The 15,934-nt window shown below is 45.9% G+C and overlaps 1 protein-coding gene across 1 annotated transcript; it reads right to left on the reverse strand.

Annotated features, from left to right (window-relative positions):
- Positions 1-362: 362 nt before the first annotated feature.
- Positions 363-14,542, reverse strand: lrp12 (low density lipoprotein receptor-related protein 12). The gene is made up of 8 exons (XM_042076073.1): positions 13,423-14,542; positions 9,290-9,346; positions 8,451-8,586; positions 6,827-7,029; positions 4,546-5,180; positions 3,580-4,049; positions 2,942-3,074; positions 363-2,650 (listed from the first exon to the last, which is right to left on the reverse strand). Exons 1-8 carry the CDS (start codon positions 13,508-13,510, stop codon positions 1,547-1,549), a joined length of 2,826 nt encoding a protein of 941 aa, XP_041932007.1. The 5' UTR covers positions 13,511-14,542; the 3' UTR covers positions 363-1,546.
- Positions 14,543-15,934: the final 1,392 nt, after the last annotated feature.

Here is a 15,934-nt window from a genome sequence, read left to right on the forward strand (position 1 = left end):
GGAAAAGTAACTCCCTCACCGTCCATGTTTCTTAAGCAAAATGTTTGCTGGAATAGTGCATTGGCTCGGTCCGAGCCACTTTCTTTCATTAGAACCTATGCATGACCACCAGGCAGACACACATACGACAGCCAGAGGAACATGAGAAGAGCTTCACTGAATATGAGGAAGTGTAGTATATTATAATCAAGGACTACACTGTTAATGTCCATTTGCTGATGGAAAAAAAAAACATGAAATATTGCAAAGTAAAGTTGGGTCAAGGTAAAAATATTCAAATTGAATCATTTGAAAACATCTTAATATCATCTAGATACCCCTAAAGGAGAATCCCACAACATAACTGATTTATGAATGCTGTTTTTATTTCCTTAGTGCAGTAAACAATTACATATATATATTTATTTATTTATATTTATTCATATTGTATCAACACCATATCACTTAACAAAAAAGCACAAGACAGTTAAAACATGCTTCTCAAGTAACCGCTACTGAAATTAAAATTAATAAGAATAATAAATATACACACACTCACACAATTGTTCTCAGTACCAAAACATTGAGGTTACCAAACAGTAACAAAAACAAACAAACAAACATAAAACAATAAATACAACGGACATCGGTGGCCATTTTGAAAACCATGTAAAGTCCTTAGAAACTGTATTTTCTCAAATTCACTTTTTTCCCTTGTAGAAACAGAAATGGCTCCACACCGTGTGATACTGCGTAGGGCAGGGCTGTCGTTACCTTTCAGGATCACGAGACAACCTCCACGACACCGAAATGTAAGACGGCGTGGTAGCACAGGGAGGCCAAGATCACACAGTGCAGTTTTCCCCCACACAGCTGCCATCTCGTACCTTGAAATACAAACCCTTACCTTTACAGTTAGAATGAAATGTGAAATAATAATTTAAAATGGGAGGGAAAAAAATAAAAGGAAAACAAAATACAGACATGTCTCCCAGGTTCAACTGTCCTAATAGTACCAACTTGAGTCGTTTTGGCTAAAATCTCTCTAAACAGTGTTAAGGACAAAATTGAAAGAGCAACACAGCCTTACCCCTCATCATACGTATCGGTCCACTTAAGGAGTTTCAAACCCACCTTGACCTAAGCTTCAAACTTTTCCGTACATAAGCTGTCATTCTCCACTCAAGAGAAAATACTCAAAAACACTCAAATATTGCACAGTGGCTTGTAGTGTTCAGGGCTAGCAGAGAGATTCTGGGAATAAGACGGTCACTGAATATGGGTAATCTATCATCTGTATCGTACCAAAAGTTCCGAAAAGACATTTAATATCCTTAATATCCTTACATTTCTTCTTAACTTTCCTATAGCTTTGTCACAAATCACTGGGCACTCTGAGCTTCTCTGACCAGTAAGCCCACTGACAATGCCCATCAAGGCATTAGGATAGGGAGAACTCAGAGAAAGATAGAAGAGCGAAGCAGAGGATTAGGGGTGGGGTGGGGTGGGGTGGGTGTACAACTGTATGGGACAGTCAGTCAGCCAGCTAAGCTGAGTTGGGGGGGTTTCAGCAGAGCAGCAGGGCCTCGTCGTCGCTGGTCTCCGTCTTGGCGGTGGCCTCCAGGCAGGCGTCGGGGATGCGGGCGGTGTGCACCATGCCGCAGTGTTCGCATGGCCCGTCCCGACCCGCCAGCGGCCGGCCTCGGAGCGTGGCCGAGGCCAGCGCCGGGGACGAGGCCAGCAGGGGGCCCACGCTGACTAGCTCGGAGGGGCTGGACAAGCCCTCCAGCAGGGGCCTTGAGCAGTCGCCGCCGCCGCCGTCCGAGAGCGCCACCGAGGGCACGTCGGCGACGGGGATGAGCAGCTCCACATCGTCCTCCTCCTCCCGCTCGCTACCGCCACCAACGGAGGTGACGGAGCCGTGCTCCAGCTGCCTCAGGGGGCTGTGGTTCGGCCCGGCGCCCCCCGACCCGCTCCGGCCAGAGCCTCCGCCACTGCCGCCGGAGGAGCGCGTGAGGGAGAAGCGAACCCAGCGCAGGCCGCGGGTCATCCTGCTGAGGGCGCTGCTGAGCTGGCTCCGGCTGCCCGGACTGCTGCCGCCGCCGCTGCTGTTGCTGCTGCCGCTACTGCCGCTGCTCATCGATGACGTCGAGATCGAACGCTGGGGCAGCGCCGATGTCGTTATCGTCCCGGAGCTCTCCGACAAACTCTCGACCAGACTGCCCTCCCGACCGGACAGCTGGGGCAGGCTGGTCGTCACGGATACGATGGCCTCCACGGCAGTGGTGGGTGGGGTTTTCTGAGGCAGGGGAGCCGCGGGTCCAGTTCCCCCTCCGCCGCCCACTGCTCCGACGGTGTCGCGGCGCTGAGTCGGGTGCTCACTCTCCGTGTCGGTGTCGTCCGAGTCGAGGGGCAGCAGGCCGCGGTGAGAGCCCAGCAGGGCTCCGGGTTCCCGGGTAGAGCCTGCACCATTGCCACTGCCACCGGTCCCGGCACCTGAGCCATCGTCCGTCTCAGCGGAGACCAGCGCCAGGGAGCCGGAGCGCCGCGAGCGCGTGAAGTTGAAGAGGCGGCGCCAGATGTTGCGGTGGCGGCCGGAGGTGGGCAGGCGGATGGAGGTGAAGCCGAGCTGCGAGCGCACGGCCAGACGCAGGTTCTCCAGGACCGAGGCCTACAGATTAACACACAACACACGTGCAGATTAACGCTAATCCCAGTCCCATACAGCACATAGATGAGAGTTGAAGAGCCGGATGATGAAGCACTCAGTTATATTTAGATACAGATCATGAGAACAGCATTTGCCACAATAAACGTTTTGTACTACAGCTAAATTTATCTGTTCTAATTTAATGCTACATTAACTTCATACCACACTCAATGATCTAGATTAATTATTGGAAAAAAGCATTTATTGTTGAAGTGGAATCTGAGCTAGAGATGTGTGTACATATAAACTCACCTGGTTGCCAGAGCAGACAGGGAAGTCCTCCACGGGTGGGATGAGCCCCTGGGCAATGAGCTGACCGTAGGACGGGGGCGCCTCTCTCCTCAGCAGCTCGGCCTCCACTCTGGACAGCTGTGTCTCAAAAGACCTGAGGGGACGACAGCTGGGTTAACCACATGCCCGACTTCCCCCACATTACTCCCATCTCTCCCTGAACGCTAAAAGCCTGAGAGCTTTTTTTGCTCATTTTTGACATTTTCCACAATCCAAAATGCCACACTACATATCCCACATGCACGCTTTCCACTTGCGCATTCATTTCAAAAAGTCTCTCACAGCCCCTCTCAAGAGTGCAGAGTCCTCTGCAAATCCATACCAGATTCTGTCATGTACAAACAGTTGTGGACTACTTTGCTATTTCCATTCGCCAAACAACCATAGCCTGTCACATCGGTCAGTGTAGCGCGTCCTCCCACCCATAGGTGCTGCATATTCCAGCTCCATCTAAGAAACCTCATAGGCTTAGGTCCAAATGGGCCAGCGACAGGCCAAACTACTTGCCTGGCATATTTGTTTTACTTGTACACGGCCATCAGGCCATTGCTTAATGCTTATGCTGCACCATGAATGTCTTCAGAACTGAAATGTCTCACCTGCGCTCGAACATGCGCAGCGAGTAGAGCTTGCAGGTGCAGCCCAGCGCGATGACCAGCAGCAGGCCGCAGATGAGGCTGCCGATGACGGCGGCGGTGATGACGCGCGTGGGCACCACCACGGGGCAGCTCTCCTCGTCGCTGCCGTCGCCACAGTCGTCCTGCGCGTCGCACACCCAACTCTCGAACACGCAGCGGTTGTTCTTGCAGTGGAAGTTGCCCGGCTGGCAGAAGAAGCAGTTCTTCTCGTCCGAGCCGTTGGGGCAGCGGTTCTGGTAGTTGCAGCGGTCCGAGCGCGGGTAGCAGGCTCCGTTGCGCGAGCACGGGAACTCGTCCTCCTGGCACGTGCTGCAGTTGAGCTCGTCGCGGCCGTTAGGGCAGTGCCAGTAGCCATCACAGCGCTGCGCCTCCGTGTAGCAGCCCCAGTTGCCCCCGCACGGGATCTCCCACGGCAGGCAGAAGCCGTCCACCTGAAGGAGGGCAAGAAAGAGAAGAGATAAAGGAGAAGATCACTATGGCTGACAACACAAAGTGTTGTAAACACAAATGCCAATACACATTATTCACATAATATGTGTTTGGGGGACAGACTAAATTCAATGCAAAAGTCAAAGTCTAATGATAACGACAGTTAAAATTACCTACATGCACATTGTGTGTTAACAAAATGCTCTACACTGCTACAGTACCTGTAAGTTAGCATAGTCAGTCAGAGAGAATTCTTGAAAATGTCTAGCCTTAACAAAAAAATGAGTTGCGAATGAGTAAGATAGCCTACTAAACATCACCCTTGGGACATGATACTATTTCCGTGAGCTCTCAGGTCCCAAATCCGTCTGCTCTCGTTCCGTCGCAGTCTGCCCCCTTTTCCCAAAAGACCAAAGCCTCACGAACCACAACCCACACACACGCTCTCAATCCTAAAACACTGGCTTATGCCTGTAGCCGTTTCTTCCCCTCACTCACCTGGTAGGTGACGTTGAAGCCGCGCGCCGCGTTGACCTTGTCCGCGTAGAAGTGTATACGGAGCTGACCTGACGACGACACCACGGAAAGCGGGGCTCGGGCGTCGAACGCCGTCAGCACGCGGAGCAACCGCCGTGGGTTCTCCTCCAGGCCGTCGTAGACCTTGACGTAGTCGCCGTAGCCCGTGCCGTCCAGCTTGAAGTCGACGAAGCGCAGCACCACTTTGCGCCGGTCGCCCGTGTCGATGAGCCACGTGCAGTTGCTGCCCGGCGGGTAGAAGTCCGGGTAGTTGGGCGAGCTGAACGCGCCGTAGAAGGTGCGCAGGCGCTCGCCGCACGCCGGCACGTCGCAGTCGATCTCGTCGCCCAGGTCCTGGCAGTCGATGCTGCCGTCGCACTTGAGCGACTCGGGCAGGCAGGTGTAGATGCGCGTGTAGCGGGACAGGCACGGGAACTGGTTGTAGGCGCACGGCTGGAAGGAGAAGAGCGCCGACGGGTCATTGGGCGCTGCGCACAGCTCCTCGTCCGAGTTGTCGCCGCACTCGTCCATGCCGTTGCACTTCCACGCCTCGGGCAGGCACTTGCCGTTAGCGCAGTGGAACTGGTCCGGCTCACACACCAGCTCCTCAGACTTCCCTGCGAGTGTGTAAAACATTGGAGTGAGGTTTAGTGGATGTGGGTGGAAAATCTAAAATTGCTTTCTTTTTTTATTAAGTCTCAATCTCCCAGGCACGTCCCAATAAAATAAATCTACAGCACTATTTCCTATTTTCCTTCCTGAATGCAAATGAAACACAATATTTCAATAACATTTGGTTTGAACTATGGTATCATTTCCATAATAGTAACATTTTTATTAGTGCACAACAGTAACCTCAATATGAAGCTCTCCAAAAGCCAGGAACACCCATGAAGAAAGAGTATGGCTTCATATTGCATTGGAGTTTAGAGCTTAATATATTGCTGTATATCAAAATTAGATTTTATTTTCTACGAAGCTCTAAGCTTCCAATTAAATTGAGTAATCTCTCTTATTTCTATTTGATCCTCAGGCTAAATCCAAAAGCCACAAACATGTTGGTTTTACAGTAAATTGTGGAACTCACTGCTATGTGAAGCTCTAAAAAAAACTGGGTGGCTTTAATAGAAAACATTCTTGCTGACTACATAAAAAAAGAAAGTTTTTTAACTCCAATTTTAATTCAACCAAAATGTCAGAGCTGTAATTGCCATAATTGCTATAAATCTGAGAGGGTAGCATTTTAAAAGCGAACTGGCATGCACACTTTTGAGAGGTCACCGAGTTTCTGCCGCCACAAAAAGTGAAAAAGTGACATTTGTTTCTTCGCATTTGAACGCATTTTGAACAAAAGCTTTATTGTGCTGCAGTTCTCAAAAAAGGTCCTTTTTCAGCTCTCTACAAGAGCATCTTTGTGGCCGCGTAATGATGATGTACAAAATATTTGTAGGCAATTATTATGTCGCGATGGGAAGAATAACACTCTAGACTGTTGTGCTAGTGGAACTGAAATAAGGAAAGGAAAAAAAAAAAAAAAAAAAAAAATCACTCAACATTTCTAATAGGCATGTTTCTGTGCACAGGCATAGCCTGTCATTATAGCAACCACAGACATGTAAAGTTACAAAAAAATTATTGGCTGTCCTGAAAACAAGCGAAAACAACTTGCTAGAGAAATATATAGTTTTACCCTTCCAGGCTTCTGTAGTTTACTGGTAGTGTGGTATCAGTAATGTAGTGGAGCGAGCTGCCAGTGACGGTTGAGTGAAGGGAGGAAGTGAGGGAAGGAGAAAGTGGGAAAAGGGATAATAAAAGAGAGTGGAACTGGAAGAGTGAAGAAAGACTGTGATCTCGGTCTCAGAGAGAGAAAGAGAGAGAGAGAGAGAGAGATGAAAGTCAATGGCATGTCTGCACTAAGAGAGGTTAGAAGGTTAGAGCAGGAGCTGAGAGATGTTGAAGTTGAAAAGCAAGGAAGGTAGCAAGAGTTAAGAGACAGCAATGTGTGTGCGTGTGTGACATAGAGAGAGAGAGAGGGAGAGAGATAGATAGAGAGAGAGAGAGAGAGAGAGAGAAAGAGAAAGAGAAAGAGAGAGAGTGAGACAGAGGGCAAAGCAGAAAAGAATGACAGAGTCAGAGAGTGAGAGAGACAGGGTGAAGTGTGGACAGGACACCAGAGGTTAGACAGTAGCAGCCACCGGCTCACGTGACCCCTGCACCGAGAGATCGCTGGCCATTAGGGACCTATAAATAGAGTCAGACTTACCTGTTATGTAAGACAGCCTGAAGCCCTTCCCGGTTAGACTGTCGTCCGAGTGGAACTTGATCCACACGTGGTCCTGAGAGGAGATGTATGGCGCCGGGATGGACGAGCCGCAGGCCCGGAAGCCGTCCAGGTTCTTGTAGGCGCCGATGGAGATCCAGTCCATTCCGCAGCGGTGGGAACTCTGGATCTCAAAGTCCTGAAAACTGGAGAGGGAAGATGGAGGGCGAGGGGCCAAATCACAATATTATGATCACATTCCCATCAACAGCATTAGTGAATAAGCATGCAATTTCAATGCAAACACCGTGTAGTGATTACATTACATTTCAATTCACCCATTCAGTTTGCCATTACTACTGTAGTCATAATATTTACCACATCCACATCATTTCAAGCTGACTAGTGAGAATATAATGTTCTGGAACAGTGGCAAACCAGACAACAAAACATGCACGACCCCAAACGTTTACTAGCATGGCTGGGTAGCAGCAGTACCATTTCACTGTGCAACATCTCAGATTTATAATTGATTAATACTACAGCCAGAGCCAAGCCCATGCCTGTTTATTCCTTCTAGTCACTCGCACTGCAAATAATCAGAGTAGTGAGCTGACGTTTAGTGTGTGTGTGTGTGTGTGTGTGGCGCTTTTTAAATGATGCATCACTGATGACAGGACTGTAAATCCACTAATGAGTTCTGTGCACTAATGGCCAGAATAGCTGAGATTGAGACGCCACGAGCGCAATCAAAACACTCCTTGTTTTCCGCTCAGTAAAGACAGTAAAGCCACAAAATAATCATGTCCTGACCAAAAAAATAAAACCAGGGATCCTATTTTTATGTCGGTAACCATGGACACTGCCTTACAACAGAGAGGGAAGGAGAGAGCAACTGAGACACAGAGACAGACAGACAAAAGGTGGAAGAATACAAGATAAAGACAAAGAAAGAAAGCAAGAAAGATAGAAAGAAAGAGAAGACAGCAGCGTCCAGGTAAATGACACTATGCTTCTATCAAACGGGAGCAAGAGCGTTATGGAAGTGAGGCACACATCCTGGAGAGCACCAGTGGCGTCACTTCCGCAAGCCCAAATAAGCCCAGGGACAGCTCCCATCATCAGAGCTCTGAGAGGCTTTTAAAAAATAGAACAGAACAGGCACAGCGGGGTGAAAACAAGCTCAATCGTCTGCGCTGAGACAGAGAGAGACAGACAGAGAGAGAGAGAAAACGATGTATTGAAAAAGAGTGCAGCAGCCAGATAAAAACCCATCCTTTCCATGTACTGTCAGGGGTTGTATGGTACATAATGCATGTTATGGCTCCAACCCAACATTGCCCGGAGGATCACAACAGTCATGTCAGCATTTGGAATAAGGCCTCGCTACTACTATGGATCTGGCTACTGAAAAAAAGACCAGCATCATCGCTAGCCGAATTCATGGACATGACAAGTCATGTTTGCAACTCATCGTTGAGTGAAATGATATTGCCTTACGTGCCATACCTTCAGGACAGAGTGGGAGGAAACCTATGTAACAGTGATTTGATAGAACCCTCAGCAAAATGCTTCCAGTAGGTTCATTAGGTATGTCCATGCCTAGTGTAATGTCAGATGCTCTTACCTGATGGTGATGATCTCTCCAGGGTTGGCCCTGATGTTCCAGCTGCAGTTGACACGGGACGGGTACTCAAACGGCCAGCCGGGACTGGTGATGACCCCGCTGGACGCTCGGATCAACTCGGCCACATCGCCACAAGCTACACACACACACACACACACACACACACAGGGAGAGAGGGATTGAGAAATACGAGTTAATACCTCAGCTGTTGTGACAAACACGTTCACAAGTCATATTCATGCAGACGTAACTGACGTAATTCTTCTAACAGAGGGGCCCCATGGTTGGGTGACTATGTTTGTCTGGACTGTCTCTCAGCACCTCTGGACAGCAACAGCTTGAGCCCACAGTCCCACTGACAGTGGAGGGGGTTGTGTCAAAACATCCCCTCCAGGGAGTGAATGTGCAGGGCTATCAATAGCACACAGCTGCAGAGAGCCAAAGCTCTTTTCTCTAGGTTAACAACAAAAAACCCATTGCTTCAGGGCTGCAAATGGATCAACAGTCACCAATTCCCAAGCTTGCCTCGCAAAAGAGTCTAACTATTCATGGGTGATAACATTATGAATCAATTAGGCATCAGATATGATGATAAAAGTTTACAAATGTACAAGTAATATAATATAATATAATATAATATAATATAATATAATATAACAATATAATAATATATGTGTGTACGAGATAGTGAACTTCATGTAAAATGAGAAAGAAAGTGGGCTCAGAATTAGATTAGATATGGATGCTACTTTATTCAACCCGAGGGAAATTAAAGCACTACCTAACAAAGGAGGGTATATGGGCAGTAATGACTGAAACAATGTGTGTGTTTAACGTACCATTTGAAATCCCTGATACATAGACGTTTTCATTGTGCTGGGAGCAAACTGCGCTTCCTGCAAAAAGCAGCAAGGTGAGAGAGAGGTGAGTGGAGAACATAACATTAAAGACTGCATTTTAGATACATTATTAAGCATTCGTTGTTTAATACAATGCACATTCTGCACAGAGCCTAATGACACGGGGCCTGGGGGATGCCGTGTGGCTTGTTAAGGAAACAGAGTGGTTAAGTTGCAGCATTTGTTACTCTGTGTTTGGACTCCACACAAAACGTCACCCAGGAGTACAGGCTGCTCTGAATCAATGAAACTTGACACTGTGTTGTGTCTTGTGAAACACATCGGCAGTTTGAGCCCTTGGGGGCGGCGGTTGAAATTTCACACGGCTTTTGAGTTGGGAGGCTCAGGAAAACCAAAGATTCGTGCGGGCACTGTAAACCCAACGAGCAGCGATAACGCTCGACACTGGGACAGTAACACTTAGGGTAGTGTCAGGATTAATACACACATCGTCAGTGTTATCATTGCTCTCTGTTTGACGCTGTGTGATAATGCTGACTTGGCTGAACCACTGTACATTGAGATCAGCAGCAATTTTCTAGAAAGCAGCTCATTTTCCAAGGGCAAATCGAACAAGGGACGGTTCCCCCGATTCATTCCAAATGGAAATTGCTTGCAGGAAATCAATGCTAAACCACGACATGTCTTAATCACTACCTGAGGCCCATCTCAAACCAGTTCTTTTAGAAAATGACTTAAAACCACCTTCCTTAATCTAGGGGGACACTTGACAGTGAACTGCCCCTGCCATAAACCCTTGCTTCTTCCTTTGCCCCTTGCCAGCCACACAGCTCTGGTTAACACACCACCAGTCCAACAACAGCATGGGTCTCACATAGGACAAGGCGTTGTGTCCCCACGGACGTGAGCTTGCACATTTCAGCTCCACGCAGGGATGTTATTTTTTTATTTATTTTTTTAAACCGGGGAGCCGCCTCTGGAGAGCCCCTGGGCAGGAATGCCGATGAGACGTGCTTCAACAAGGGGAGGAGGTTGTGTACGCTGGGTTATTGATGTGATTACACCCCATTCAGAGCAGCCACTGCACCATGCTCCATTTCGTTTTTGTCGTGCAAATCAAAGGACAGATAAGGTTGAGTCAATTACATGAATATGGCACTGATGGAAAAAATACTATTTCACAACGATTAGCCACCATTTCACTATTACCTACAGAAAGCTTTCAGTGCAAAACAGCAAAATACAAACAGTGTCTCTTGTAAGCAAGTGTGCCTGCTTGGAATCAGTTTTTATCTAGATTTTATATCAGAAGTAGCTAATGCGTTGAAAAGTTTAAAAAAAGAAGAAATAAACAACACTTTCCAATCCCACAGAAGCCATCTAATGTTGCTGTCGACTTTAAAGACCTGCGGACGGTTTCATATGTCAGGCTCAGCGGCATGAGCCTTTCAAGTCTGCACATGCCTCACTGGCTTGTGCTGCTGATTCACCACCAAGTGCGTCAGCTGCTATAATTGACACAAGCCTAGCACCACAACTCTAGGACACCTGCCCTCTTCAGGGCCGGCAGGCAGCAGGAGCCAACCAATTCAAACCAAGGGTTTCATCTCCTCCCCATTCCATTCAAAACCACAGGGTTTATCAGACCTGCTATCGACCGGCCAACAATGACTAAAAAAAAGATCTCTGGGAACATTGATTTCCTTGAAACAATTAATAGTCTGCTCACACCTTCTTCCTCTTTCACGGTCTCCTCTCACCGTGTATCGGAAACTTCCCTGTCCTGGCCCAGACTTCTCCATGCTATTGCAGCACAAAGGGGCCATGTGCAGTCTAGAGAGACTGTTGGTCAACTAGTTCAATGTGTGTCAATGTCTTGCCATTGATGCACTGACTGTGCATTGAGCACTGTATAACAGCCAATGCAACCATTCGTATTGAAAGTTGACACTGAGCATGCATTGGCTGCACCAACCCAGTGTGCTTCGTGTCTGAAGAGGATGAGTTGGGCTGATGTCTAAACATTCCTTACATGTCCTCATGCAAGTGGTTGACCATGGCCATGGTAGGTTGTTGGTGAGTGTCCAGAGTCCCAAAACACACTGAGTCGAGGGAGCTCACGGACATGGTCCAGTGCTCCAATCGAGAAGCAGCTGAGAAGGGGTTAAATTATGCATGGTAGGCGAGCGAGCGAGCTGGCGGCTGGTCAGGGGAACAGCCAGAGCGCGAGTGTCACGCTCAGCTGGTCACGACTAGGGCAGGCCCCTGCTGAGAGGATGGGAAGAATTGCGCTGTTATGCTGCCTGTGCAAGACTTTGGGAGGGAGGGAGGGAGGGAGGGGGCACAAATGGCTTCTGACATTCCGGTGAGAGCTGCTCTCAGAAGTACTTGGGGGAACATGTGTAGTGCAAGTGGCGAGGAAGAAATAGAGATTGTTTTGTGCTGAGGGCATGACTGGACTTGGAAGGGAGGGGGCAGTTGAATTGAATGAATTAATTTCCCACTGAAGTCCTAGTTACATTCATTTGTCAATTCATTTTCTCCCGAAGCAAACAGCAGTGGAGAAAAGAAGGTCTCATTTAAATCACCTAACTCAAGGTTCTATATCAAACTCTTTTCACGACAGGGACCCTCTGTCAATAAAGGATGTTGTGAAGGGGTTCTTTGTTGCTCTGAAGGGTAAATGGAGTCTTACAGCTCAAAATAGTACTTGAAGGACAGTACAAGTCCTGTAGGCTTACAGCCAAAGCACCATAAGAGCTGAGATTCTAAATAGAACATGAATTCTACAAAGCAGCCCTTATATGGGAGTTCTAGAAGGAATCATGAGGGGTTCTCAAGGGGCAGCAGAGCAACTCTAGAATTCACCAGGAATTCACCATCACAATAAAGAAAGAACCCCTCACCTGGATGGATTAAAATACCATCACACTACACCAAGTTGATAATAGCCTACAGGAAGACTACTTTGAAAAATCATACTCCATACTACTATTAAATTATATTATTATGTAGGTTATCTCAACCAGAATGAATGATCCTCCATCCCACTCTTATCCTTTTATTTGTTTTGGAAAATGATACATAATAGGATTTCTTTCTCAAAGACACACGGCCACCACCCCTGGCAAATGGGCCCCCACCCCGCACAAAAGGATTAAAGCCACGGGAGGACGGCCTCACAGTTGGAATCAACACTTGTATGACAACAGACCCAACACATGTGATGTGCCCATCAAAATTAATTTTCAACACAAGTGGACATGGAGCTTAAATGACACTTCAATCTAAGCTAATGGGTAGGACAGACAAAGTAACAAACAGAAGTGTAAATACCAGCCATATGTTGCTTGGGGGGCGGGGGGCAATGGGGGTGCTGTGAAACAATGCAGCTATGGCTTCCTTTGATTGAGTATCAGATAAAAGTGAAACCACCACTATCATATCGTATAGGAAGCGTAAGACTATGTTAAGAGTAAAGTTATATTCAATCAGAACATTAAACTAAGGAGATTCTCCACATAGGCTGTAGCCTCATATTTTGGGACAATTGGCTAGAAGTTAAAAAGGGGAAATCAAATGTTTTACTTATGGTTTTAGGGTCCCTTTCTTCTTCTACCCTATCTATCAAACAAAAGGCTTTGGCTTAAAGCCACAGTATCGTGAGTCTTTGTTTCAAGTATCCGATCAATGCTCAGAGATCAAAACACTTTCATTAGATTGTCCCAACAGACTGGAACATCTTTCATAAATGTCGGGACATCGGAGCTACTTGTGAACTTCGTAGTAGTCAAGCTAATGGACATTTCCCAAAGGTCTCCAAGTCTCTAGGCTTCCTACTGGCCATCACTTTGAGAACATTTTGTGAATCATTGTCTGGGTTTAGCTTTGTTCAGAACAGACTGAAATAAACAGAGACAAATTGTTATCTAGCGTTATCGTTGTTACCATGTTGAAGCACACATAATACAAAAAATAATCTGATAAGTTAAATCTATCACAAAATACCTTGCTTTGTCTGTCTCTATGTAAGAATGAATGATCCTCCTGAACAATTAAGGGAAAACTAATCTTAACCTAATAAAGTTTTTGACATTATATTGCAAACTTACCGACAAAAATGATGCAGACGAGAGGGTGTAGTAATATCCATGTCCAGATCTTATTTGAGCCCAAAGTGTTGGCCATAATAGCTAACATCTGTGAACTGAAATGTGTTTGTAGCTACTTTGTAGCTGATGTATTCACCATGTAATTCAGACTATCACATTTACAATCAGTTTGGTTTGCCAACAAATAACGTTAAATGGTGAAAAGCTGCACAACATTAAAGGACCAGAAAAAAAACAACGGTATGCTAGCCTGTAGACTAGAGACAAGCTCCAGCACGCAAGAGTGCTGAGTACACAACAAAGAGAAACTCGCTGGCTGTCTACTAGCTACCTAGCCTAAATGATTGAACACTAAGCTACGTTTGTCTACACATTTGAGATGAATATTAGTTATAGTTAGTAGCTGTGTTATCTTTCTAAACTTTCATTTCCATACACTGAGAGGTAAATGCCATCACTCATTCTCGTAAAAGTGAAGGCAGAGACAAAGACACTGAATTCTCATCCAGCAGTCTTTCTAGCTGCTCCTTTGTAATCACTATTACTGGTAGCTAGCTACGTTCATACATGGCTACGAAGACATACGCTTCTAACCAGTTAACGGTAAGCTAAACAGAGACCTTGAGCTTCAACGAGGAACCCACACGTCACCACACAGAAATTGTATTCTAAAATAGCCCTACACTATCTAAAATCTAAAAGCTAAGCACGCATGACTGCGCTGTCCTTTTACTGTTTTATTTGAGACGCCTACACAAGCTGCGATTCCACTACACTCCAAGCTTGCTAACACTCTGCAAAGCTAGCTAGCTAATGGTTATGCTAACGAAGCATCAAAAATAACAGTTCACGGGACAGTCTGTTCCTGAGATACTGGCCCCTCCAGTTAATACCTAACGATTCCGACACCGCCTTAAGCGAAATTGGTCCTCCTCATACAGCCATTGCCACATCGATGTAATATTCCCAAACATCTACAAGATACAAGCCCGTGATTTTCGGGCCCCAGCTGCTGCGGCCATCTCTTCGTGTATATGGCTGATACTGTGTTGTTACAGCCGGGTATCAACACCCCCCAACACTATTCTTCCACTCCCCCCTGACCGGTTGTACAACGTCAGGCACTCGCACGTTTCAGTGCATTGGGAAACGCAAGGACGTTCCATCTGTCTGGTTAACAATAGTTACAGAGGGAAAAAAAGTGTGTCGAGTAGGCTAGGCTAATATTGTTACTTCGACGGTAGGCTTTGGGTTTTCTTTCTTTTTTTTTTTCAGTTTTTCCAACCTTGTTATCTTAGTGGCCACCAAGAGATGAAAACACAAAAAAACTGTTATGTAACATTTTTGGAGTGCATCTTTACATAATATAAGCCTAAAGTCTGTGGTGAAATTAATTCATAGGCCTATTCTCAATCGGATGATGTGAGCCTAAGTGAAAGTGTCTAGAAGTGAAAAGGGATTTAGCCTACTGTAGCCTACCCTGGGAATTGGTTGCCATTAAAAACATACGGACAATGATGTCGAGTAAAGTCTATATACTTAAATATATATATATATATACTTAAATATATACTTAAAGTCAACTCATAAACAACATAAAGAAGTTTAGAACATTAAATAATTATATATTATATAGTATAGGCCTAGCCCTTTTTTATTTTTATTTTTTTTAAAAAGTGAAACAAAACAACCAGCCGAGCAAAATGATAACAATGGGCGATGTAAAAGCACACACCACATTCTCAAAAAGAATGGTCTTTCAAACGTTCATTGCCATTATTATGCAGATTGTCAAAGCCCAATTGTCGAAGTCCCTTACTGAATAACCAACAGGTCCATCTGTCCCCGCTCAACGTCCGCGCTAAGCTCCGCTATATCTTTTGGAATGATGCTTGTTGGACTCAAAAAAGCGACAGATGTTGCGTCATGTACGCATGCCCCAGCCGCTGCTGATTAATCACAGCAGAGACCGCACCGAATCCAGCAGTTAGAAAGAGAGAAAACAACTAGGCCCGTTGTCGATGTAAGGGGACTCTGGTTTCCAGAGATAGCCAGTCTTATTGTTGTTCTGTTGAGAGAGGCCCATGGCCCATATGGCTATATGGTATCGTTTAAGTAGGCAATACATACGCACTTCATATCAAAAAGTGTATTATTATCCAGAGTAGCCAAGCCTACAGAAAGTGTAAACAGTGGAACTGTTTTGTATTCATTTTTTTAGCTAGTCTTAAATAACATGTTATTTCTACTTAAGGTGTCTAATGTGTGTGTCATTAATTATTTGATTTGATCTGAGATATTTTTGAGATAGCCTATCTACTGTCCCTCATCATGTGAACACGTTGGCATAGGCTTTATTCCTATTGCAATGATACAAATACATCCAGTTAGCATTACATCTATTTTTTAAACCAGTGATTCTACTTGGTTTGTGTTATTTTATCATTATTTATTATTTACATAGTAGAATACCTGATGCATAATATCTTTTCTGAGATGATCATGCATTTGA

The sequence above is a fragment of the Alosa sapidissima genome, chromosome 21 (genome assembly GCF_018492685.1).
Source record: "Alosa sapidissima isolate fAloSap1 chromosome 21, fAloSap1.pri, whole genome shotgun sequence".
Classification (NCBI taxonomy): Eukaryota; Metazoa; Chordata; class Actinopteri; order Clupeiformes; family Clupeidae; genus Alosa; species Alosa sapidissima.

Excerpts from the sequence above, each read along its gene's own strand:
- lrp12 (XM_042076073.1), bottom strand. The coding sequence starts at position 13,510 with ATGTTAGCTATTATGGCCAACACTTTGGGCTCAAATAAGATCTGGACA. Across the intron at positions 5,181-6,826 it reads CAGGCTGTCTTACATAACAG|GGAAGTCTGAGGAGCTGGTG; the intron begins GTAAGTCTGACT and ends ACACACTCGCAG. Across the intron at positions 3,075-3,579 it reads CTGCGCATGTTCGAGCGCAG|GTCTTTTGAGACACAGCTGT; the intron begins GTGAGACATTTC and ends TCGTCCCCTCAG.